Consider the following 25,199-nt stretch of genomic DNA (forward strand, 5'->3'; position numbering starts at 1 on the left):
TGTATATAACCCAGTTCCAAAAAAAACCTCTGATTTTATTTCTTACATATTTTGCACAAACTGGAAAGGGACTGAACACTACTGTATATATAATGAACAGCTGACAAGAAAGCCTGGCACATAAATGCAGGGTTTTTCTCACGTATTAGTTTAGTTTGCCATAATGAAACACCATAAACTGAGTGACGTAAAATTCATTTCTCCCAGTTTTGGAGGCTGGAAGTCTGAGGTCAGGACGACACACGGCTGGATACTGGTGAGGGCTCGTTTGTCTTCTTGTGTCCTCGCACAGCAGAGATCTCTGGTGTCTCTTCTTTTAAAAACACCATTCCTATTATGAGGACCACATCCTCAAGACCTCATCTAACCCTTACTATATCCCAAAAGGCCTCAATTCAAATACAGTCACATCAGGGGTTAGGTTTTTAACATGAATTCAGTCCACGACACCCCATTCTCCACCAATCACTTGTTGCGCACCAGTGTTCTTACATAAAAATACCAATGTTTATTCATATAAATATAAATTCATATACAAACAAAATAATAATAATTTCTCCCCGTTCTGAAGTTCCTCATTCTTCAGTACATCCTGGGTTTTCCCCATTAGCTTGTCCCAGGCTTGTTAGATTTTTCACACCATGAAGATCATGTATCTTCATATCAATAGAGACAGTATGGTCACGATTCTATCACTCCACACAACTGTGAGTGCTATTATCTCTTTACTCAGCCTTCTTTATTCTCACCCACAAGTTACTGTTAGCTGAAAATGGCACCCTGGTTTGTGAGAAAATCCCTTCTGTGATACTTCTAAGGGACAAACTCAAATTCTTTCTTCACATGACCTTAAGTAAGGCTCACAGATCCATCCAGGAAAATGGATTTACAATGTACTTTGTTGTACATGACCAATGAAACAGCTTTAAAGTTACGATGGAAATAAAGTACCAGTTGTTTTTATCAAATGAAAAATGCTCTTCATTAAAAATGACTGACCCAATCATCTGAGCTTGTTATTTTGAAACTAAGATGTCTGATAAAGTCACTGCTTCAGTTGATTTCAAATCCTCCGGTCAAATCACCAGTGACTTTTGTTCTTTGGCTTTCAAGGTGGGACACAACATCAAACTGCCCCATTTTTACAGTTTGTGTTACAGACATGCATTTTCCCATGCCTCTGTCTCTGCTACTTGGCTGGCCTCCCTCTCTGCTTTTACATATTTAAAACAATCTTAGGCCTTTTCCTCAGAATGCGTATTCTGATGTCGAATCAAGGATGAGCTCCGACTGTATGCCTTCCCACATTTACTACACTCATAGGGTTTCTCCGAGGAATGACTTCTCTGGTGCCGAATAAGATCGGAGCCGCTGCTAAATGCCTTCCCGCATTCGTTGCATTCATAGGGTTTCTCTCCAGTGTGACTTCTTTCATGGAGGATGAGGGATGTCCGCTGGCTAAAGGCCTTCCCACATGTTCTGCATGTGTACGGTTTCTCTCCAGTGTGAATTCTCTCATGTTGGGCGAGGTGTGCACTCTGGCTGAAGGCCTTCCCACACTGATCACACTCGTAGGGTCTGTCTTCACTATGAATTCTCTTATGCCTCGTAAGAGAGATGCGGTGACTGAAGGCTTTCCCACACTCCTCACACTGATAGGGTTTTTCTCCAGTATGAATTCTCTGGTGTTCAATAAGAAATGACTGGCGCCCAAAAACTTTACTACACTTACTGCATTTGAAGGGTTTCTCTTCAGAATGAATGTTCTGATGTATTTTAAGGTTGGCAGTTCCAGAAAACATCTTCCCACACTCTTTACATTCAAACAGTTTCTTTTTCTTTGTATGGACTTTCTGGTGTTGGATAAGGGATGAATGCCGATTGCAGACCTTCTCACATTTATTACACTGGTATAGTTTCTCTTTATTATGAATTCTTAGATGTAGAATAAGGGTTGAAAGCCGCCTGAAGATCTTCTCACATTTATTGCATTTGTAGGGTTTCTCTGAATTGTGAATTCTCTGATGAAGCATAATGGATGAAATTCTATTAAAGGATTTCCCACATTTTCTGCACTTATACGGATTCTCTAAATGGTGACTTCTCTGCTGCAGACTGTGACTTAAGGCCTTCTCACTTTCACAAGTTTTCTCTCCAGTGTGAATTCTTTTATGCATAACAAGGACTGATTTCTTACTGAAGACTCTCCTACATTTATTGCATTTGTGTATTTTCTTTCCACTGTGAATTTTCTTATGAAGTAAAAAAGATGACATGCGAATGAAGGCTTTCTTACATTTTCTGCACTGGTAGACATTTTCAACAAAGTGGATTTTCTGATGTATACTGAGAGATGAGCACTGACTCAAAGCCTTCCCATAGTCAAAGACTTCCTTTTCACCATGAATTTTCCCATGTAGGAGCAGGGATGTTCTCTGAATGAAGCTTTCCCCACATTTATCACATTCAAAGCTTTTCCTTCCATTGTGGTTTTTCTGGTGAAGAATGAGGGATGAGATCTGTCTGAAAGCTTTCCTACAACTACTGCATTCATAAGGCTTCTCCCCAGCATGAGAGTTCTGATGAAATTTAAGAGATAAGCTCTGACTAAAGAACTTCCCACAGTCATTACATTTTAAAGATTTCTTCTCTGAATGTACTTTCTTGGGTTTTATTAGGACTGAATTTTTCCTGCAACCTCTCTTTCCTGTGGGAGCTTTTTGTGACGTGGAAACTGGTTTCTGATAGATGCTTTGCCCAGATTTGTTGCATTGATTTGGAGGTAACTTCTTGGTCTCACATTTAGACCCTAAGTCTGAAAGACATCAAGAAATTCAGTTTGTTTTCCTGTGCTAAAAAAATGAAGTTTTTGCAATAATTATCAATCAAAGTACTAACAATGATGATAATTAGAGTAATAACTCCTTGAGTGTTTTATTATAGTTTTAACATAGTAAGGACTTTATAGAAATATTTAATAACAAATTCACAGAAGTACAATTTGAAATGAATAAAGGTTTTATTATTGAATAAATATGTACCATATACTTTGGAAGAAAAGCTATGACAATCCTAAACAGTCTATTAAAAAGCAGAGACATCACTTTGCTAACAAAGGTTCATATAATCAAAGCTATAGTTTTTCCAGTAGTCATGTATGGCTGTGAGAGTTGGACCATGAAGAAGGCTGAATGCTGAAGAATTGATGTTTTTGAACTGTGGTGTTGGAGAAGACTCTCGAGAGTCCCTTGGACCGCAAGGAGATCAAACCAGTCAACCCTAAAGAAAATGCTGAAGCTGAAGCTCCAGTACTTTGGCTATCTGATGCAAAGAGCTGACTCATTGGAAAAGACCCTGATGCTGGAAAAGACTGAAGGCAGGAGGAGAAGGCGGTGACAGAGGATAAGACAGCTGGATGGCATCACTGACTCAACAGACATGAGCCTCAGCAAACTCCAGGAAATAGTGAAGGACAGAGGAGCCTGGCATGCTGCAGGCCGTGGGGTCACAGAGTTGGACAAGACTTAGCAACTGAACAACAACATATACCACATGAAACTCCATAAACTGTTCAATAGATAAATGTAGTTTTATTATAGGAAATGTCCAGGAAAGGCAGAAGGTAAACTACAGACAGACACAATTTGCCAAAATTCTAAACATAAGAAAAAGATGATCTGAATAGGCACATATCTATTTAAAACACTGAATCGGTAATTAATAACCCTCCAAAATAGAAAGTACCAGGCCCATATGTGTTTGCTAGTGAAATCAATGAAACATTTAAGGAAGACATCATTCTAATTCTCCATGATCTCTTTCAGAGGACAAAAGCAGAGGGAATCCTTACTACCTCATTGTATGAGGTCATCATTACCTTAACACCAAAACAAGACACACCATAAGAAAAGCAAAGTACAGACCGATATCCCTGTTAAATACTTATGCAAAAATCCTAAACAAAATACTAGCAAGCCAAATTCAACAGTACATTAAAAGGATCAGACACATGAGCAAGTTGGATTTATACCTGGAGTGCAAGGATAGTTCAACACAGGAAAATAAATGTAATACATCACATTCCCCAAATTAAAGGACAAAAACCACAGGATCATCTCAACTGATGCAGAAAAAGCTTTTGACAAAATTCATCACTCTTTCATGATAAAAAACACTCAATGAGCTAGGAACAGAAGGAACTACCTCAATTTCACACCAAAACAGCTTAAACATTGATTAATTTGAATTAATAAGTGAATTAATTCAGTAAAGTGGCAGGATATAAAATCAACATTCAAAAGTCAGTTTTGTTTCTATATACCACCAATGACCACTCCATAAAGGAAACTGAGAAAACAATCCCATTTACTATAACATCAAAAAGGATAAAATATTTAGGAGTAAGTTTAACCAAAGAGATGAAAGACTCGTACACTGAAAACTACAAACATTGCTAAAAGAAATCAAAGCTATAAATAAGTGGAAAGACATCGTGTGCTTGTGGACTGAAAGGCTTCATACTGTAAACCTGTCCACTCAAAGCTATCTACAGATTCAACACAATCCCTATCAGAATCCCAGTAATATTTTTTGCAGTAGAAAAAAGTCCTAAAATTCATATGGAATCTCAAGGGACCCTGAATAACCAAAACACTCTTGAAACAGAGAAATGAAGAAGGATGCTTCAGACTTCCTAATGATTAAGATGGTGTGGCAGTGGCATAAAGGTACATATACAGACCTATGGAAGAGAACAGACAGCCCAGAAATAAACTCTTACATATCTGGTCAAATGATTTTCAACAAGGGTGCCAAGACTGTCACAAAAGGGAAAGAACAGTTTCTTCTACATATGATGTTGGGAAAACTGGGTACCTACTTGCAAAAGAATGGACATGTACCCCTTAGTTACACTATATACAAAAACTAACTCAAAAATAGACTAAAGACCTAAAATGTAAGACCAAAAATTATTACATTCCTAGGAAGAAAACACAGGGGAAAAGCTTCAGGACATTGGATTTGGCACTGAATTTCTTGGCTATGGCATGAAAAGCACAGGCAACAGAATGAAAGAAGAGAATGAGACTACATCAAACTTAACTTTTGTGTTTCAGAGAAAACAAGAGGGAAAAGGCAACCTATGGATATTGCAGATCACATATATGATAAAGGACAAACATGCAGAATATATCAAGAACTTCTACAACTTAAAGACAAATTACCCTATTAAAAAATGGGCAAAGGACTTGAATAGATCTTTCTCCAAGGAAGACAGACAAATGGCCAATAAACATATTAAAAGATGCTCAACATCATTAATCATTAGAGAAATGTAAATTAAATCCACAATATCACCTCACAACATAAAAACAGCCAATATATATATTAAAAAACAAAACAAAACAGAAAACAAGTTTTGTAAGGATGAGCAGAATCCGGAACCCTTGTGTGCTACTGGTGGGAATGAAAAATAGTGTATTTGTAGCCACTGTGGAAAATGGTATGGTGGTTCCCTAGAAAATTAGAAACAGAACTACCATACGATTCAACAACACTGACACTGGGTATATATCCAAAGGAACTGAAATCAGGATCTTGAAGAGATTTATCTGTACACCCATATTCACTGCAGCATGAATCACAGTAGCTAAGATGTGGAAGCAACCCATATGTCCACTAACAGATGAATGAATAAAGAAAATGTGGTATATACCCACAGTGGAATATTACATAACCTTACAAAAGAGAATCCTGTCATGTACAACACGGGTGAACCTTGATGACATGCTAAGTGGAAAAAAGCTAGTCACAGAAGGTCAAATACTGCATGATTCCATTCATACGAAGTATCCATAGTAGTCAAAATCATACCAAGGGCTGAGTGGAAAGGTGGGAAGAATTAGTATTTAGTGGGTACGGAGTTTCAGTATTGCAATATTTAAGAAGTTCTAGATACCTCTTGTTCAACAATGCAAAATACTTAACTGTACATTTTAAAATGGTTAAGATGGGAATTCCCTGGCAATCCAGTGGTTAGGACTCTGTGCTCTCACTCCCGAGGGCCCAGGTTCAATTCCTGGTCAGGAAACTAAGATCCCACAAGCCAAGCAGCACAGCCAAAAAATAAATAAATAAAAACTAAATTTAAATGGTTAAGATGGTAAATTTAATGTTATGTGCTTTTTACAATTAAAAAATTAAAGTCATAGCTGTAAAAATCAACTAAAAAGCACAACAAAATTTAAAAACCTATAATTTGACCAATCAAAGAGGAATCTATCAATACTAGAGAAGGAAATGAGTTCTTGAAAAGCAGTCAAAATAAACGCTTATGGGAAAGAGTTTTAATTTTTTTTTTTTTTAAGGAATGAAGACAATGATGCAAGTCAGATTATTATTAATACAATCACTAGAGAAGTCAGAACACACACGCTTTCTCTGAAGGGAAATATGAAAACCAAAGAAGGATGGGGATGAGGCTATTAAAACCTGAGCTTCTGAGATCAGAAGCTGGGGTTCAAACCCCAACTCTGCTGCTATTTCCCAGCTAGATGACCTTGGGCAAGTCACTGAACTTCTTTGGCCCTCAGTTTCCTCATCTATAAAATAGGAATAATAAGAGGACCTACCTTATAGAGCTGTTGGGAGGAACCTGTACTTAAAAAAGAGTATCAGGGACTTCCCTGGTGGTCCAATGGTTATGAATTCACCTTGTTATCCAGGATACACAGGATCAACCCACAGTCAGGGAACTAAGATTCCACATACCATGGAGCAACTAAGCCTGTCAGCTCTGAAGCCCAGGTGTCACAACTAGGGAGTCTGTTTGGCAATCCAGCATGACGCAACTAAGACCAGACGTAGCCAAATAAATAATTTTTTTTTTTTAAAGAATATCAGATACCTAGTGAGAGGCTTATTGAACATGAATTATTCTCCCTCTGGGGACACATACGGAAGAGACTTGAGTTTTCTGCACAACCTTGGGGTCTGTGAGGTGGAGAAAGTGGCTCTCAATTACTATCTTAAAGACGGTGCCCTTTTATGATGGAAGGCACTCACCCAAGCCCCGGCGTCTTTTCACTGGGTCCACCATCCAGGGCGCTTTCCCTTTCTCCAATAAGGTGATCACGTTCGGTCTCCGAAAGGAAAGTCCTACAACACAGGAAAAACACTGGAACTGAGCATGATGTGGGCACCACAGCTACTAGAATCAGGCTTTGTCTCAAGAAAAACGGGGTTTATTCACGCAAAAGGAGCACAGAGGATGTGAAGGGTAGGTGGAGAAAAAGGATGAAAGGTCAGTCACAGACAGCAGAGCTATTCACTTCTAACTCTACAAAACCAGCTACTCTGGGGAAGAGCTGGAGCAGAGCTCCTGAGGCTGGTCATTCAGCTACAGTCTTCCCACATCCAAGCCTGCAGTCAGTCCTCTGGTCTGCTGTAACCCACACTCCCATGCCAGCTGCTCCCTGTCAGCATCCACCAATAGCAGTACTGGTGGTTTCCATTTCTGCTTTGCTTTTTTCCCGTGACTCCCAGAATGAGCCTCACGTCGCCCCCTCAGCAGGATAAACAAAACAGGCAGTGCTCCCCTCTCCTTCTGAAATCTGAGTCCCATCCCCAAAGTCCTAAAACTCCAAACTCTTCCCTCTGTCCTTCCAGCCCTAGGATGGAGGATGTGTCCTGTAGGTACCATCTCTGTGTTACCTCAGCGTCCAATATTCACCTTTTAATAGTACCTGTTAAAAGTCAATTCTTTAAATTATTTCTCTCAAAAACAACCCAAGTCCTCAAAAGGTTATATATATAGTTACTATTGATATACGACCAGTACCTACCACTCCTAGACATATACCCAAGAGAGATGAAAATATGCATCCACACAAAAATTTGTACACGAACATTCATAGCAGCAGATTCATAACAGCCATACAGTGGAAACAGCCCAAATGCCTATAACTGGTGAAAGGAAAAACAAAAGGTGGAATATTATTTGGCCATGAAGAGGAAATGAGGTACTGATACATGCTACAATGCAGATGAACCTCAAAAATATTACCTTAAATGAAAGAAGTCAGAGACAAGGACAACATATTTAATTTCATTTTTATGGAACACCAAGAAAGGAAAATTCATAGACAGAAAGTAAATAATGGTTCAGTGTTTGCCTAATCTGGGGGCATTAGTTGGCACAGGTAAATAAAAAAGTGATTGATGCTAGTCACAGGCTTTTTTGGGGGGGTAATGAAGATGTTGGAGAAGACTCTTGAGAGTCCCTTGGACTGCAAGGAGATCCAACCAGTCCATCCTAATGGAGATCAGTCCTGGGTGTTCACTGGTAGGACTGATGTTGAAGCTGAAACTCCAATACTTTAGCCACCTGATTCGAAGAGCTGACTCATTTGAAAAGACCCTCATGGTGGGAAAGATTGAAGGCAGGAGGAGAAGGGGACGACAGAGGATGAGAGGGTTGGATGGCATCACCGACTCAATGGACATAGGTTTGTCCAGGAGTTGGTGATGGACAGGGAGGCCTGGCGTGTTGCGGTTCATGGATTCGCAAAGAGTTGGACATGACTGAGCAACTGAACTGAAGATGTTCTAAAATTGACTATGGTGATGGGTGCTCAAGTCTGTAAATACACTTAAAAAACCAACTGAACTGTATACTTCACATGGGTGAATTGTATAATATGTGAATTATACCTCAATGAAGCTATTAAAAAAAAAAAGCCAAACTGGAGTGGCTTCTATTCCCGACTAATGGATTCATCTCCCTCAACAGTCCAGTTGTGGACCACGGGAGCAGGAGAGCCTCACCGAGAGAAACCAGGTTCTGGTAGTTTTCCAACATGACGTCTTCATACAGATCCTTCTGAATGGGGCTCAGCCATTCCCACTCCTCCTGGGAGAAGTAGATGGCCAGATCCCCAAATGTCACTGGAGCCTGAAATGGAAAAGCAGACATCCGCTCACTGTGGGCTTGTGCTTCCACACAGCTGGAGAAAACAGTGGGCTTCCGGACACGGAAGACGCCTGATGCCAGGGTTCTATGAAGGAAACACTGAGGTTCCAAGGTCAAAAGGGGCAGTTGTAAGAAATAAAACACAAAGCAGTATGATACAGCTGGTATTGAAGGTTTTGTTCCATAAAAAGCATATCAACTTGGATTTACACAGCACTGACAAAGACAAGGCATTCTTCTAGGTACCCTGCACGCACTATCTCACGTTAGGCAGCGACTGGGGCACTGCCAAGAGGACCACAGCAATGTTACAGATACGGGAACTGAGGCCCAGAGAGGTGAGGTAACTTACTGGAGGTCTAACAGCTTGTAAATGGAGAAGCTGGGGTTCAGTCTGGGCAGTCTTGCTTTTGATTCATGTCCCTAACCACATGTGAGTGCTTTATATGTGGCAAAATTTTTGCAGATGTTTTCAAGGTTAAATCAGTTGACCTTGAAATAAGAGGAAGTAGCCTAGATTATGTAGGTCAGCTCAGTGTCATCACAGGAGCCCCCAAGAGCAAAGGATTTTCTCCAGCTGGCGGAAGAGGCAAGCGGAAAGGGAAGTCGGGGAGATCTGCAGCATGAGTGGTTCTGGACCTGTTGATGCTGGTTTGAAGATGGGACAAAGGGAGCCACTCAGGAAGTGGAGGAGAAGGAATGAAATTGAGCCAGCAACCACTGAGTTCAGAAGAGGACCCTGAGCATCAGATGGGACCACAGCTGGCGGACAGCTTGATTTCATTCTTGTGAGACCCAAAACAGAGTACCCAGCTAACCCAAGCTGGGTCTGAACCCCAACCCACAAACTTGTGAAAATAAATGTATGCTGTCTTGAGTGGCCAAGTTTGTGGCAACAGGGAACGAATACACACAACTTAAAGGGCAAAAGTGTCTATTATGAGAAACTGCATTCAGGAGGCTTACTGTAGAAAATTGCTTGATCGCTAAAATCTTGAATCATGCCTATCATAGGAGGCTGGCTCACTGGCCTGGGTCCAACTAACTCTACCTGAATACCTACAGGGTCAGAAGTCTCTCAAAGTTAGAGAAATTTCCTCCTTGTAAATACGGACTGTACAAGTAGAAACAAGGGCAACATTACAGATTTAACTCTGGAGGACAACATCCAGCCCTCTGCCCTAGCAGCTCCCACCCGGGCACTCATGTCCACCTTGCGAAATCACAGTGTCTCTGGCCTTCTCTCTGGGGAGGGGAGACAGGCAGAGCCCCTGGAGACACTGAATGAATAGGTGAAAGGTCATGCACACACTGAGAGAAAAGAAGAGGGGGCCCCTGCTCACGCTCTCACCCTCTGAGGTAATGGAAGGAAACCAGGGGCCATGTCTTGCCTGGGTCTCCATGGGGCCGGAAGGAAAGAAATGGTTTCCTACAAGGCCAGAACTTTCCCAAAGGAAGAGCAGTCACTACTTACCTTGGACTTGGACTTCCCCCGAGCAGCAGGCATCCTCTCCTCCGTCTTAGGGCTCATAGCAGGAGGAGGGCAGAGCACTGAGAAGGTGGGCCTGGGAAAAGAGAAGCCATGAGACTGCCTGGGCCACCGGGAGGGCCCACAGCCTCTGGGCCCACACCTTGGTCACACACACGCACCGGGGAAGTCAGAGCATCATCTGAAACATTCCTGCCCTTTCTCAGCATCAGGGAGAAGCTACAGCCAACAGTCTATTTCTGAGATCGCAGGAGGCGCCAGGTCAGGAGACAATGAAAGGGGCAGACGCCTGCTCTTCCAGCTGACAAGTAGCTGTGGCGTGCCCGCCACGTGCCAGGAGCTGTCCCAGGGGCTGGCGGGGAAGCAGAGTCAGAGCAGAGAGGCACCCGCTCCCAGTCCCTTATGTTCCAGCAGGGAGGACAGGCCCACACAGAGACCAGCGTGAGCAGCGATCCCTGCTGTGAAGGAAACAAGACCTGAGCAGGGAAGGGGGGTAGGCGTGGGGGAGGCCTCTCAGAAGAGGCCACCCGGAGCCGAGGCGTGACTGCAGCACACGCGTGAGTCACCTGGGCACCAGGAGAAAGGCATTCTGGGTAGAGGTACGGCAGGTGCGAGAGCCCTGCAGCAGGCGCACGCTGGGCATGTTGAGGGCAGAGAGAGAATGCAGGGGAGCAGAAGCAGCAGGAGAGAGCAGGGAGACGGTGGGCCTGCGACGGGCACACACTAGGGGTGTGGAGGGCAGAGGATGGTGAGCAGAAGCAGCAGGAGAGAGCGGGGAAACGGTGGGCCTGAGGTGACTGGGGTCAGGAGGGACTGGGTCATGAAGGGAGCGACAAGCAGTTTGGAATTGATCTAAGTGTGGTAAGGTGTGGGGAGGGGTGGTAGCTGAGCAGAGGAATGATGTGACTGACTTAACATTTAACGAAAATTTTCCTTGGTGGCTATGTGGCCAATACTATGGATGTGTGTTGGTGGGGTAGGAAGGGGAAGCAAGAGCTGCAGAAGGGGCTCATTAGACAGGTGCGCAGAAATCTGGAAGAGAAACCTCAATGGTGTGCACCAGGGTGAGAGAGTAAGAGGCGAGACGTCAAGAATCCTCCAAGGGAGGCCCTCTATCACCCTGTCACTCTATACCTGTCTTGTCCAACATGAATACCAGCAGACACTGAGTTCTGGAAATAAGAAACTGTTTCATTTTATTTCAATTATTATTAAAACCATAAAAATGATAACTAATAGAATCATCAAATTAAAATTTATCACTAATCTAAGATTGAAAACTGATCCTTAGTTCAGTTACTGTAAAACTTTTAAGTATGTCTGAGACAATTTGGGTTTGTTTGTTTGTTTGGGCCATGCCATGTGGCTTGTGGAGTATCTCAGCTTCCCAGCCAGGGATGGCACCCAGGGCACAGCAGTGAAAGCCCAGAATCCTAACCACTAAGCCACCAGGGACCTCCCTCTAATAATAAATTTTACAAAATTTAAATATAGATCAAATATCTCCAATAAAAATTAAGGGTCTGCATTGAGGTGCACTCTAACCATAAAATACATACCTGATTTTAAAGACCTAGTATGAAAAAAAATAGAATGTAAAAAATCCCATGGGTAATTGTTTATATTGATTACAAGTTGAAAAGATAATATGTCAGATAAAGTGTATTGAGTTTTAAAATGTGTTATTAATAAGACTATACAATGTTGGAAAGACAGGGTCTTCAATAAATGGTGCTTGGAAAACTAGACAGTCATATGGTAAAAAAAGTGAAACTAGATCATTCTTTAACTCCGTACACAAAAATAAGCTCAAAAAAGACTAAACGTGAGGCCGAACACTATGAACCTCCTACAGGGAAACACAGGCAGGACGCTCTCACATGACCCCAGCAGCGTCTTCCTCAATCCACCTCACAAAAAAGTGAAACAAACAAAAGCAAATGGAATGGGACCTGCTGCTGCTGCTGCTGCTGTTGAGTCGCTTCAGTCGCGTCCGACTGTGTGACCCCATAGACTGTAGCCCACCAGGCTCCTCCGTCCCTGGGATTCTCCAGGCAAGAGCACTGGAGTAGGCTGCCATTTCCTTCTCCACTGCATGAAAGTGAAAAGTGAAAGGGAAGTCGCTCAGTCGTGTCTGACCCTCAGCGACCCCATGGACTGCAGCCCACCAGGCTCCTCTGTCCATGGGATTTTCCAGGCAAGAGCAGTGGAGTGGGGTGCCATTGCCTTCTCCGGGAATGGGACCTACTCAAACTCAAAAGCTTCTGCACAGCAAAGGAAACAATAAACGAAACAAAAAGACAACCCACAGACTGAGAGAGAATACCTGCATCAATGGGACTGGTAAGGCGTTAGTCTCCAAAACTTACAAACAGCTATGAAAACTAAGATCACGCCATCTGCTCCCATCACTTCATGTCAAACAGATGGGGAAACAGTGGAAACAGTGACAGACTTTATTTGGGGGGACTCCAAAATCACTGCAGATGGTGACTGCAGCCATGAAATTAAAAGACACTTGCTCCTTGGAAAGAAAGTTATGACCAACCTAGACACCATATTAAAAAGCAGAGACACTACTTTGTCAACAAAGGTCCGTCTAGTGAAAGCTATGGTTTTTTCAGCAGTCATGTATGGATGTGAGAGCTGGACTATAAAGAAAGCTGAGGGCTAAAGAATTGATGCTTTTGAACTGTGCTGTTGGAGAAGACTCTTGAGAGTCCCTTGGACTGCAAGGAGATCCAACCAGTCCATCCTAAAGGAGATCAGTCCTGAGTGTTCACTGAAAGGACTGATGTTGAAGCTGAAACTCCAATACTTTAGCCACCTGATTCGAAGAGCTGACTCATTTGAAAAGACCCTGCTGCTGGGAAAGATTGAGGGCAGGAGAAGGGGACGACAGAGGATGAGATGGTTGGATGGCGTCACCAATTCAATGGACATGACTTTGCGTGAACTCCGGGAGCTGGTGATGGACAAGGAGGCCTGGTGTGCTGTGATTCATGGGGTTGCAAAGAGTTGGACACGACTGAGCGACTGAACTGAACTATGATACTTAACGGCATCAAAACAAACAACCCACTCAAAAAGTGGGCAGAAGACCTAAGTAGACGTTTCTCCAAAAATGACACACAGATGGCCAATTGGCACATGAAAAGATGTTCAACACAGCTAATTATTAGAGAAATGCAAATCAAAGCTACAATGAGGTATCACTTCACACCAGTCAGAATGGCCATCATCAAAAATCCACAGATAATAAATGCTAAAGAAGGGGGGGAGAGAAAAGAACCCTCCTACATTATGGGTGGGAATGTAAATTGGTACAGCCACTATGGAGAACAGTATGGAGGTTCCTTAAAAAACTACAAGTAGAGCTACCATATGACCCTGCAAGCCCAGGCCTGGGCGTGGATCTGGAGAAAAACATGACCTGAAAGGATACAACGTTCACTGCAGCAGCGCTGCCAACAGCCGAGACACGTGAGCAACCTAAACGTGCGCTGACAGCAGCGGACAAAGGTGCGGACCTATATACAAGGGGATGTACTCGGCCACCAAGCAAAATGAGACGGTGCCGTCTGCAGCAGCACGGATGGGCCCAGAGGGTGTTTTACTGAGTGAAGTCAGACAAAGAAGGAGGAGTGCCGTGTGACATCTCTTATATGTGGAATCTAAACAGAAACGACACGAAAGAAGCTACTTACAAAACAGGGAGAGACTCACAGAGAACAAACTCATGGCTGCTGCAGAAGGCCACGTTCACACTGCTGTATTTGAAATGGATGCTGGGTAGTCTGCAATGTCTGCCGATTTCCATGGTGTGAAGACTGCCATCAGAGTGCGCTGTAAGGTATCAAACTGATGCCACTGAGCCTGAGGCTGGGGAGACGTGTGCGCCACGGGCTTGCGTGAGCCGGGGTAGGCCAGCTCCAGCACTCCACTGCCACGCGGCCTGTTAGCTCTTCCGACTAACGTCCCTGCACAGCAAAGGAGGGCTCAAGTCTAACTCAGCAGCCTGAGAACACCCCAAAGCAGCTGCCCAACCACAGAAAACTCCTGAAGTCTTCTGTTCTTTTTTCTCCAACAACCATATGACTTTCGCATTCCACATCATGATAAACCTGTGCTAATATAAAAACTGTGTTTAAAGTCACTTACCAGATTCTTCCTTTCTGACTCAAGTCAAGAGGACTGCTCCAGGAAGTGGCGCAGCATCCATCCTGTGGTTTCTCATAGCTGCTTGTGCTTGTCACACACCGTGAACTGAAGGAGTGTGATTCTTGTCCACGAAGTAATTTCCTCCGAGGAACTTGGCACAGCTGGGAGGAAAGAATAGCAGTTTGTCATTAGATAATTCTGGATTCAAAGTTTGCCTCTGCCGATTACTGGCTGTGGGAGAGCTACATAAAGCCTCAGTCTGCTCACCTGTACAATGGGGTAAACACAAATCTGCCTCGCCCTTAGCTGGTAGAAGCTTACCCTCAACAACAGGCACACGGTTATCTCTCGCCTTCCTTTCCCTTTTTAATTTGGTATACACCAAGCATCACCAAGGACGCCTGACACCCACCAAGAGGGCTGCAGTAAGAATTCTCACACAGGGCTGGCTAGAGACTGGCGACTTGGCAATGCCGCCTAAGACTGAGGGTGCACACGCTATCTGACCCAGGTGTTTCTGATACGTCTTTAGACATTCCTGCATGTGTGTAAAATGACAGGGTTTGCAGGAGGAGCCAGGGCAGGGCTTCGGTGGAGGGCATGCATCTGGAGCCAGGCGGTCTGGGTTTAGCTTCCGACTTCGCCACCCACTCCTTGAGTGATTCAGACGCCCTCCCTGTCCTCTTTGGGCCTCAGCTTCCTCAACAGCCAAACGAGGAAAATAACCAGGACAACTCCACAGGGCTGCTGTGAAAATTAAATGAATGAAAACACTCAATGAACTCAGGAGAGCGCCAGTGCTAAACAAGTGTTAGTTTTTTAATTATCATCATCTTACTAAGTCTGAGCTCACAGTGCTCAGCATATGACAGACCAATAAACCGAGAGACGAGCTGCTTGAACAAGGAACAGTGCCTTTATCTGGAAAGCCAGGAGATGAGAAGGTGGCGGACTCATGTCCCAAAGAACCACCTTGCCTAAGTTAGAATTCAGGCTTCTTTTATGCAAAGAGAGGAGGGAGTAAAGGCAAACATTTCCTGGTTCCAGTCAGCCTCTGAAAGGGATGTGTCAATTTCTTCCTTGCTGCCGTCATTCACAGGTGGCCCTGCTCAGGATGATTCCGGAGACCTAAACAAAGATATTTTTCCTCCATGCTCATTACCTGGCAGACAGAGTTCCCAGTGGTGGGCCACTGTGTATAACTTAAGCTTACAAGCAATGGCCTTTTAGTGATAAACCTGTAACAGAATACAAAGGTTCTCCCCATTTTGATTAACTACCTGTCAAGAGCCTGGAAACAACTGCCTCTCAGTAAGAAAAGGAGTGAGGGAACGCTACATGCACATATGGGGCACCAAGGAGCCTTACAAGGAATAAGGCAGCACGACACCAGTGGGTCTTTCCTGGGGGTAACTGTGCTCCCAGGACATTTGTAGTTGTCCCAGCTTGAGGGGTGAGGTGCTCCAGGCATCTAATGGGCAGAGACAAGAGACGCTGCTAAACATCCTACGAGGTTCAGGACAGTGCCCAGAGCACAGAACGAACAATCAGGCCCACGACGTCAGCTCTACTGAGGCTAAGAAATCTGCTGTGCCTGTCGTGTGTGAAGTGATTTCCAAGACATGGTATAATGATGGAAAATAGGTGTAGAGGAAAATGCTTAGGTTAAAAAAAAAACAGGATATGAATACTTGAGTGAAAAGGCACAGACAAGTTCTGGAAATGGAATAAAGAAGTTGGTAGCAATGACTGTCCCTGAAGAATGGAATTGGGTCACTAGGTTTCAAAATTCCCTTTTCCCTATCTATGCTTTGGCAAATGCACAGACAATCACCTCTTCGAAACAACAGCACAAAATAAAGAGGCTGGACCCCACTGCGCCTCAGGGGAGGGATCTAAACTGGGCCTGTGTTCTGAGTCCCAGACCACAGGGTGGAAAGGGCTGTGCAGCTCAGCACAGCACTGAAGCCTTGCTCCTCAGATGCGGATGGCTGGAGCCCGGATGAGTACAAGCTTCAAAACTCACTGGACAGCTCTACCCCACACTGCCGCCAGCGTTGCTGGCTCCTGGCTCTGGATACCGTGGGGCCGGAGCCTCAGCCCTGACTGCCATCCCAGGCCCAGGCAGGAAGGAGCCAAAGGTCGTGGTGGTGGCTGACGGGGGTTGTGGCGAGACATCGCCGCTTGTGGTAAACGGCCAGGGCTCCTTCCCCGAGCACCCCTTCCCGTCCATTCAACAAGGACACGTCCAGCATGAAGGCGGGCAGCAAGGAGGCGACCAGGAGCCCCCACGACACTGCTGGGCACCAAGACTACGACGGCTGGAGCCCCTGTCCCACCAGAACACCCGCCTCGCGCGCACCTGCCAGGACGTCACGAAGCCCACCAGCTATGGCAACGTTCTCACGGAGGGCTTCCCTGAGGTCACATGGCTCTGCGCGGGGTCCCCAGGCTGCTCACTGGAGCTGGGGAAGGACGCGGAGAGGCTGCACAAGCTTCGGGAGGCCCAGCTGGAGACCGGCGCCCGCATGCAGGGCCAGCGTGCCCTCTACCTGGAATGTTCCGCCACTTCAGGAGAACTAGGAGGACATCTGAGAGGCGCCGCGGCTGCCCTGAGTGCTCTGCAGAAGGCACAGCAGCAGAAACAGAGCAGCCGCGCCTGCGCCTCGGACACCTCCCGGCGGGCACACAGCCCGCGTGGCAGGACGGACAGGGCCCAGGTCCTCACGCACAGACTGCCCTCCGGATCCGGCCCCTCCTTGGCTCTCAAAGGGCACTTGGAGTCGGGCGTCTCCAGGACCTCGTGTTTGGGGCCTGTGGTCAGGCTCTTGGCACATTCTGGAACTCTCTCCTTTCCCAGCTGGGGCTCTGACCACAAGCTCCCCTCCAGCCAGGTGACGGTGGTGGGGAGGGCAGATTCTGCCCCTCTGGACCCCGAAGCTGGCATTTGTCCCCAGGACTCAGGAGTGCCCTCATCACAGCCAGCCCCTAGCTGTGTCCGCCCCTGCACAACAGGTCCTCAAGGCCTCCGCCTGAAACGCGAAACGACGTCCGGTACATGGGCAAACGTGGACCAGGCTCCCAGGCCTGCTCTCCCAGGCCACCCCTCCCTGGGCTCCTGAGAAGGCACGGCTGCATCCTCCGGCTTCCAGCTTTCTCTCCCCAGGAACTCGGGCAGCACGGTGGGGCCGAGGCCCATCAGCGGACTCGGGCCCCAGACCCGGGCGTGGGGGCTGCACAAGCCCTCTCCCACCTCCTCACGCAGAGGACTTCAGTCTCAGCCCTCAGCCTGGCCACCATCTTTCCAGGGCTGGACGCACAGGAGGCAGAGAAGAGCTTCTCTCAAAAAGCATTCCCTGGGCCACCTATCTGACTCCTGCTCAGCGTCTCACCTGCAACCCTCCCCCCACCAGTCCTTGCCAGAAACCCGAGGTGAAAAGTGACATCAGCTCCAAGTGACCTTGGGCAAGTCGGGTTTCTCTACAGACTGTTGCCCCACCTGCAGAAGGATGGCCCTGGCCCATTAAACCGTCATCACGCTCCCCTCTGTCCCTCACCAGCCCCACTTCTGCTGAGAGGTGGAACCATGTGTGGAAGCCAGGCCATCCTGGATGCCCGGGAGAACAGACTCGACGAACCCCCAGCACAGATTCACTGAACCTCCTGCAAGGTCTGGGGTCAGGGGCCCAAAACTGTAAACAAGTGCCCCGGGTGACTCTGATGTCCCATGGATTGGGAGCTGGTGGCTTCTGAGTAAGCCCAAGAATCAGCATTACCTAAGATGAGTTCATGGCAGCAGGGGGCTCCTGCCCGCCCCGGTTCTCTCCCACATCAGCCCCCTCCCTGGCCCAGTGCTTCAGCCTCCGGCGGGCCTAAGAAAGAGAATTCTGAAGTCCGCCCTACCCCACCTAGGTTCCCCAAGGCCCAGCCATGGCCTGGGAAATCAACAGAGCATTCTGTCCAAGACCTCGTGGAAAAATCATAGTCTAGGGCAGAGGTCCAAAAACTACAGTGTGGGGGCCAAATCTGGCCACTATTTTTGTAAAGTTTTGCTGAAACACAAACACACAAAAGTTACTGGACAGTGGGACTTCCCTGATGGCGCAGGGGATGAGAATCTGCCCACCAGGGCAGGGGACACAGGTTCGATCCCTGGTACAGGAGGATTCCACATGACACAGAGCAACTAAGCCTGTGCGCCACAATTAATGAGCCCATAAGCCACACTGGGCCCGCACGCTGCAACTACTGAGGCCTGCACACTTAGAGCCTGTGCTTCGCAACAGGAGCAGCCACGGCAATGAGCAGCCAGCTGCTCCCCGCAACCAGAGACAGCCCGCGCAAAGCAACAGAAACCGAACACGGCCGAAATGAGAAAGAATTTTTTTTTTAAGTTACTGGACAGTGGCCATGCCTCCCTTCTGGGCGCAGCACCCCCACGATCCGGGGGGCTCTGCTGGGTGTCGAGTGGGGGACGGGTCCTGACATACCTGAAAGGCACAGTCTCACTGCCTCTGTTCAGCCAGCTTGTTCCTGCTGTACCACCTGTCTAGTATTTTAAGCTCACTCTTACCCTGAACCTGAAAGCCTCAGACACCAGGGATACAGGAAGGTACTTTCTCCAAAGACGCAAGCGCAGCTGAACAGAAAACACAGGCTTTGCACCTGAATGTCAGCCCTGCCATTTTCTCTGCTGGGCGTGGGAACAGATTTGACTTCCTCACTTAAAATGGGATAGGGCTAGGAATGTCCCTTCCACAGGGAAGTACAGCAGTCAAGACTGCCTTTGACAAGGTATTGGAAGCACTGGTCACTGGTATCTCCTCTTTCCTCCCCGCCATAAAATTAATTTCTCTTATACTGAGAAGCCCCAGAAGAGCCCACAGACTCTCACAGCTGTAGCTCTCAACCCTGTTTGTACACAGTAATCTCTCAGGAGTTTTTTAAATGAAAAACTGAGGGCGGGACCCGATGCCAGAATAATCAAGTCAATCTCTGGGACCTGAGTCCAGGCATGTCTCATTCCTATCTTCTAAGATTTCTACTCCATGCAAAGCCACAGTTTAGACTACTGCCCCAGTCTCGGAGCCCCAGGCTGGAGATCTCCCTGTTGAACCCCAGACCTGAGCACCGGGGAGGAGAAAGTCTTTGATAAGCTCGAACTCTTATATTCCCTGATCCAAGAATTCCAAGGAGGGACTTCTCTGGTGGTCCAGTGGCTAAGAATCTGCCTGCCAACGCATGAGACATGGGTTCGATCCTTGGTCTGGGAAGATCCCACATGCCTCGAGGCACCTAAGCCCACGTGTGCCACAGCTACTGAGCCTGCATTCTAGAGCCTGGGATGCTCTGCAAGAACAGAAGCCACCATAATGAGAAGCCGGTGCACTGCAACTAGAGTAGCCGCTGCTCCCCACAACCAGAGAAAGCCCGAGAGCAGCAATGAAAACCCAGTGAGGCCAAAAATAAGTAAATAAATCAATAATCTTTTAAAAATAGAATTCCAAGGGGTCATTCCTGGCGTTGGAGTTAACTGTGATGTCCACAGGAAGCCTTGGTATTAATACTGAAAATGCACCCACTGTCACTGTATTATCCCTTCACCCTGCTTTACTTTTTAAGACACTTATTGCCACCTGCTATAAATTTAACTTCATCTCTCGACTAAATGCAAGCACCAGATGAGTAGAAACCTAGTCTGTCTCGTCAGCCTGGCCCATGGCAGGCATCTGAATGCTGAGTGAGGGAGTGCCTCTCAGAGCCCACCCAGGCGGCAGGCCACAGATATCCTTTTTTCCTTTCTCATCCCCCGAACAATATCCCTCTATCCCCTCTCTCGTCGAGCCCCCTCCCTCTCCGGCCCACCCTCAGGCCCTGAGAATGTTCATGGTGTGCCCTCATCGTGGTCCTGCACACTAGTAGTTCTTGACTAGGAGGACTGTATCCTCCACAGGAGGCCAGACTGTGTCCAGAGACATGTCTGCTTGTCAAAACTGGGGAAGCGGGGTGTGCTATTGGCTTCTAGCAGGTAGAAGGCAGAGATAATGCTAAATATCCTACAAGATATAGGACAGCCCTTCCCTGTAACCCATTCCAACGAAAAACTATCTGACCCTAACTATCCAAAGTGCCAAAGCTGAGAAGCCCTGGACAGGCTGACAGATGTCTCCAGATCTCTGTGTTCCTAGGAATACTTCTCCCCAGTCCCTGCCACCTCCCATCTTGGACGGCAACCGCACGCACTCCCTCGGGACAGCTCCATCCGGGAAGACCCTCTGCTCCTGCCCTCCCAGGACCCTGACCAGAAAATTCTGAATGCAAGCCTGACCTAGACTTTAAGGTTATTTTACCTCTCGACCTGAAACCCCTTCCCTGGGGCTCCACTTTTTGCTTTTCTTCTTGTGTGGATTTTATTCTCTGTGAAATCTCTGCAGTTATTACACTAATAATAAAGCAATTATCATTTATATATTGCTTACTTGTGTCAGGCACTTTTCGACTGGGTTGATCAAAAGGTTCACTCGAGTTTTTCCATAACATTTTACAGAAAAACCCAAACAAACCTTTTGGCCAACCCAGTACTTAACATTCACCACAAGCCTAAGTTCAGTACTATTACCTCCATTTTGCAGTGGCAATATAAGTGACCTCTCCCCAGATCACACAACAACTGAGTGATGGAACCAGAAGTCCCAGAGTCCCCCAAGCTACACTGTTAGGAAGCAAACACACAACCATATGCAGTCACAGGTCCCAGAGACATGCGTGTGTGCACGTGCACGCACGCTCAGTCCTGTCCAACTCTCTTCTGACTCTGCGGACTGCAGCCCACCAGGCTCCTCTGTCCATGGGATTTTCCAGGCAAGAATGCTGGAGTGGGTTGACCTTTCCTCCTCCAGGGGATCTTCCTGACCCAGGGATAGAGCCTGCGTCTACAGCACTGGCAGGCGGGTTCTTTACCCCTGTGCCACCTGGGAAACCACGGCTGACTCTGCCCTCCCTTCAGATGCATTAATGCAATAACAGACAAAAAGGAGCAACTGGGCCAGAAGAGCTCAGCTCTTCAGCTTCCAGGATGGCCGCCCAATCTCAAGTTCAGAACCGAAGATTCCGCTGGCATTCCCCACTGTGCTCCCACCTCAGGGCGGGGACAAGGGCACGCGGCCACCAGCAAGACAGCAAACACCCAGCGCCCACACCGGGCTGAGAGCCACGCTCCGCCCTGGGTACTTGGATTTCACGCCGTTACCCCAGGTAACCGTCCCGGCGCTGCCGCGGGGGCTGTCATCACCCGATCTTTCCCAGAAGCCTGCACGCCTGTGAAGCCGCGCAGCGTCCTCCCCGCCGGGACCCTCCTCCCGCGGCTGCAGGGACAGAGACAGCACGACGGCGCCGGGACACCGCCACCCACGCACAACCGCAGAGCCGCTGACGTCGGACAGCCACCGGGTCGAACCACGCAGCCACGCCAGACAGCGCCACACGGCCACTTCCACGGTCACACACCCGAACGCGCTCCGGCGGCACGAATCCCCACCGCCACGCTCACACGCCGGCCCCCGGCGCCCTCCCCCAGGCGCAGTGGCTTCTTCCTCACACGACCACCACAGACCTCGCGGGGAAAGACGAACGCGGGCCCGAGGCACGTCCCCGTCCCCACGTGGCCGGCTCGGTCACAGACCCGCAGAAACGCCACCACACGCCCTCCTCCCCTCACAGCACGGCGCCGCCACCACGCGCTTCGCACAGTCCTTCGTCTCACACTCCGTCACCACGCCACCAGACAAGGCCCCGCGGGCGGTCGCGGGCGCCCCGACACACAGCTCAGCCAGACACACCCCCACGCTCACCCCGTCCTCCCGGGTCGCGCCCGGGCGGCGACCACCGCAGCTGCGCCGGCGCCTCGCGCGCCCCCGGCTCCCCGTTCGCGCCCCACGCCTGCGCACTCCCCTGCGAGACCCCCGGGCCCCGCCCCGTCAGGCGCGGGACACGTCGGCGGGCCGCGGCCCCGCCCCCAGGGCGTCCCCGAGCGCTCGAGGCCCCGCCCCTAAACAAAGCCACGCGGCGCGCAGGCGCTCACTCACCGCTCCCACCGGCTGGCGCCCGAGGCCCCGCCCTCTCACACGCCGGCCTCGGCAGGCGCGCTCGGGCAATCCGAGCCGCTCTTGGGGGCGTGGCCCCGCCCGAAGCCCCGCCCCTGCACCGAAGCGCGCAGGTGCAGGCTGCGCTTAGCGCTCCCGGGGGGCCGCACCGGTAGCGGTCCTTAGGAGATTACGTAGATGGATTCAGATGCTGAGGCCCTGCCTTGGTCCCTTCAGCCAGACCCAGTCTCCCCAGTTCGCTGCCCTCCTGGGCATCCATACCTACACGCTCCCGTCCGGGGGCTTTGCGTCCCAACACCCTTCCCTCTGCCCCCAGGGCTTACAGGGCCGTAGAGCCGGGGCTCACCCGCAGCCTGGAACGCGCGCGCTGGCGCCTGCGCTCTGCGAGCTCAGGCTGCTCCTCCCAGAAGCCTCGTGACGTGAGGTTGCAGGATCCCGGCTCACGGTGGCTCCGATCTGTCTGGCCTAGAGTCGAGTGGACCCAGGAGCGGGGCGAAGGGATGGTCCTCCAGGACAAGGGTGGAATCTCGTTTGCTACTTGGCTGCCCCAGAGTCCTTTGCGCGCCGCCTTTCGAGACTCGGACTACACCTCCCAGGAGCCCCTGCGGCCTGTTTCCACGCCTTGTGATGACGCGACTGCGTGTGGGCCCGGTGGGGACGCGGGCGCTCTCTTGTGGCGGCGCGTGAGGGGACCGCGGGACTGAGACGATGGGAGGTGTGGTGATCGCGCGTTGTGTGTACGTAACCCACCATTTGTGGTTGGGTACTGCTTCCCTGGTGGCTCAGTGGTGAAGAATCCGCCTGCCAATGCAGGGTACTGTGGTTGGATCCCTGGGTCGGGAAGATCCCCTGGAGGAGGGTATGGCAACCCACTCCAGTATTCTTGCTGGAGAATCCCATGGACAGAGGAGCCTGCAGGCCACAGTCCATGGGGTCGCAGAGAGTCGAACACGACTGAGTGACTAAAACAACAACCTGTGTGGAAACTTTTGATGTACTAATTTTTGAAAGCTAATTTTGAATGTGTGTGCCTGTGCACCTCCACCCGTCATGTGTGGCTGCTTTTGGACGATGCGGAGCTGAGTAGCGGCCACAGACATTGGCCCACAGAGGTTAAAATACTAACTCTGTACATTCCAGTTTTTGTGGTTGTGAGTTTGTGTGTCAGGGAGAACCCACAGATAGTGTGTGCCGTTTCTGGAAGTGTAACCCAGCAGGACCCCATGATGGAGGGTTAGGCCTTGCCCACGGCCTCTGCTGCAGCTCCCCTCCGAAGTCCCCAGATAGTAGTTGATGCACATTTGCTGAGTTCTTTTGCAGCTGTGAACCCCCTCCCCCACCAAATGGACAAACTATTAATACTTGATGAGGATGAACGCATAGCCCCAGGGCTCCTGCAACCTAAGACCAAGACCAAGTGACCAAGTGAAGTCGCCCACTCGTGTCCGACTCTACGACCCCATGGACTGTAGCCTACCACGCTTCTCCATCCATGGGACTTTCCAGGCAAGAGTACTGGAGTGGATTGCCATTTCCTTCTCCAGAAGACCTTCCCGACCCAGGGATCAAACCCGGGTCTCCTGCATTGTAGGCAGACGAGCCACAAGGGAAGTCCTGCAACCTAAGGCCTGATACTGTTAACCCGTGTGACACCACCCTGCTGTGTCACCATCAGCCAATCAGAGAACTGTGCACAAGCTGGTCATCAGGATCCCCCCAAGTACACACACTAGTGCTCTAGAAGTGCTTCCCCGCGCTCCAGGGTGCGGGCTCAGTAGTGTGTGGTGCAGGGCTTTGTTGCCCCAGGGCATGTGGAGTCTTCCCCCCATCAACGATCCAGCCTGTGTTCCCTGCATGCCAGGCCCATTCTTATCCACTAGACTACCTGGAAGCCTTTAACTTTTATTTATTATCATCAGAATTCACATGAATTTTTAAATACTGGGTTTTTTTTTCTTATTCTGTGTGTTTGAAATATCATGTAACTTTGTGAAGCAGCAGTAGCTTACAGTTAATAAGGAACATGGTTTTCTTTGTTGTGTATGGGTGTGTGGTAGGTGTGTGTATGTATTACACTAAAACTTCATTTCTGGCACTGAACTTTTAATTTTATATGACTTCCACCTAGTATGAAATAGTATTCTTGGAACACAGTTATTTTCAATGAAGTGTGTAATTGAACCGTAAGACTAAAGTTTGCTTCCTATGAGCATGCTCGAACACAAGAACATCAGGATATTCAGCATTTACATCCAATCCAGGAACATGAGGCCATCATTCCCATGGGAGTAGGGCTTGAGGAAGCCCAGCCATCTTCTCTTGGTAAATTTTATCAAAGGCTTCACTCTGGGCCACTGTGAACAGACTTTTCCAGTCCCCAGATTCCTGACAAATACAAAACAGTAAGTCCAGATCTACCGTACAATTGCACTCATCTCACACACTAGTAAAATAATGTTCAAAATTCTCCAAGCCA

At 48.3% G+C, this 25,199-nt stretch overlaps 1 protein-coding gene across 3 annotated transcripts; it reads right to left on the reverse strand.

Annotated features, from left to right (window-relative positions):
• Window positions 1-23,273, reverse strand: ZNF667 (zinc finger protein 667). Of its 3 annotated transcripts, none has more exons than XM_040251751.1 (6): window positions 23,070-23,273; window positions 14,622-14,782; window positions 10,446-10,536; window positions 8,827-8,953; window positions 7,066-7,158; window positions 1-2,815 (listed from the first exon to the last, which is right to left on the reverse strand). In XM_040251751.1, exons 3-6 carry the CDS (start codon window positions 10,500-10,502, stop codon window positions 1,236-1,238), a joined length of 1,857 nt encoding a protein of 618 aa, XP_040107685.1. In that variant the 5' UTR covers window positions 10,503-10,536; window positions 14,622-14,782; window positions 23,070-23,273; the 3' UTR covers window positions 1-1,235. The 3 variants fall into 3 exon arrangements, with proteins under 3 accessions (XP_040107685.1, XP_040107686.1, XP_040107684.1); XM_040251752.1 differs by having other exon boundaries at window positions 22,985-23,092; XM_040251750.1 differs by lacking the exon at window positions 23,070-23,273 and adding an exon at window positions 22,472-22,579.
• Between the last annotated feature and the right edge of the window lie 1,926 nt (window positions 23,274-25,199).

Source organism: Oryx dammah, unplaced genomic scaffold, assembly GCF_014754425.2.
Source record: "Oryx dammah isolate SB20612 unplaced genomic scaffold, SCBI_Odam_1.1 HiC_scaffold_13, whole genome shotgun sequence".
Taxonomy (NCBI): Eukaryota; Metazoa; Chordata; class Mammalia; order Artiodactyla; family Bovidae; genus Oryx; species Oryx dammah.

Coding starts and splice junctions, on each gene's coding strand:
- ZNF667 (XM_040251751.1), bottom strand. CDS start 10,502: ATGAGCCCTAAGACGGAGGAGAGGATGCCTGCTGCTCGGGGGAAGTCC. Junction 8,954..10,445: donor GGGGGAAGTCCAAGTCCAAG/GTAAGTAGTGAC, acceptor TTTCCATTTCAG/GCTCCAGTGACATTTGGGGA. Junction 7,159..8,826: donor CCAGAACCTGGTTTCTCTCG/GTGAGGCTCTCC, acceptor CCTGTGTTGTAG/GACTTTCCTTTCGGAGACCG.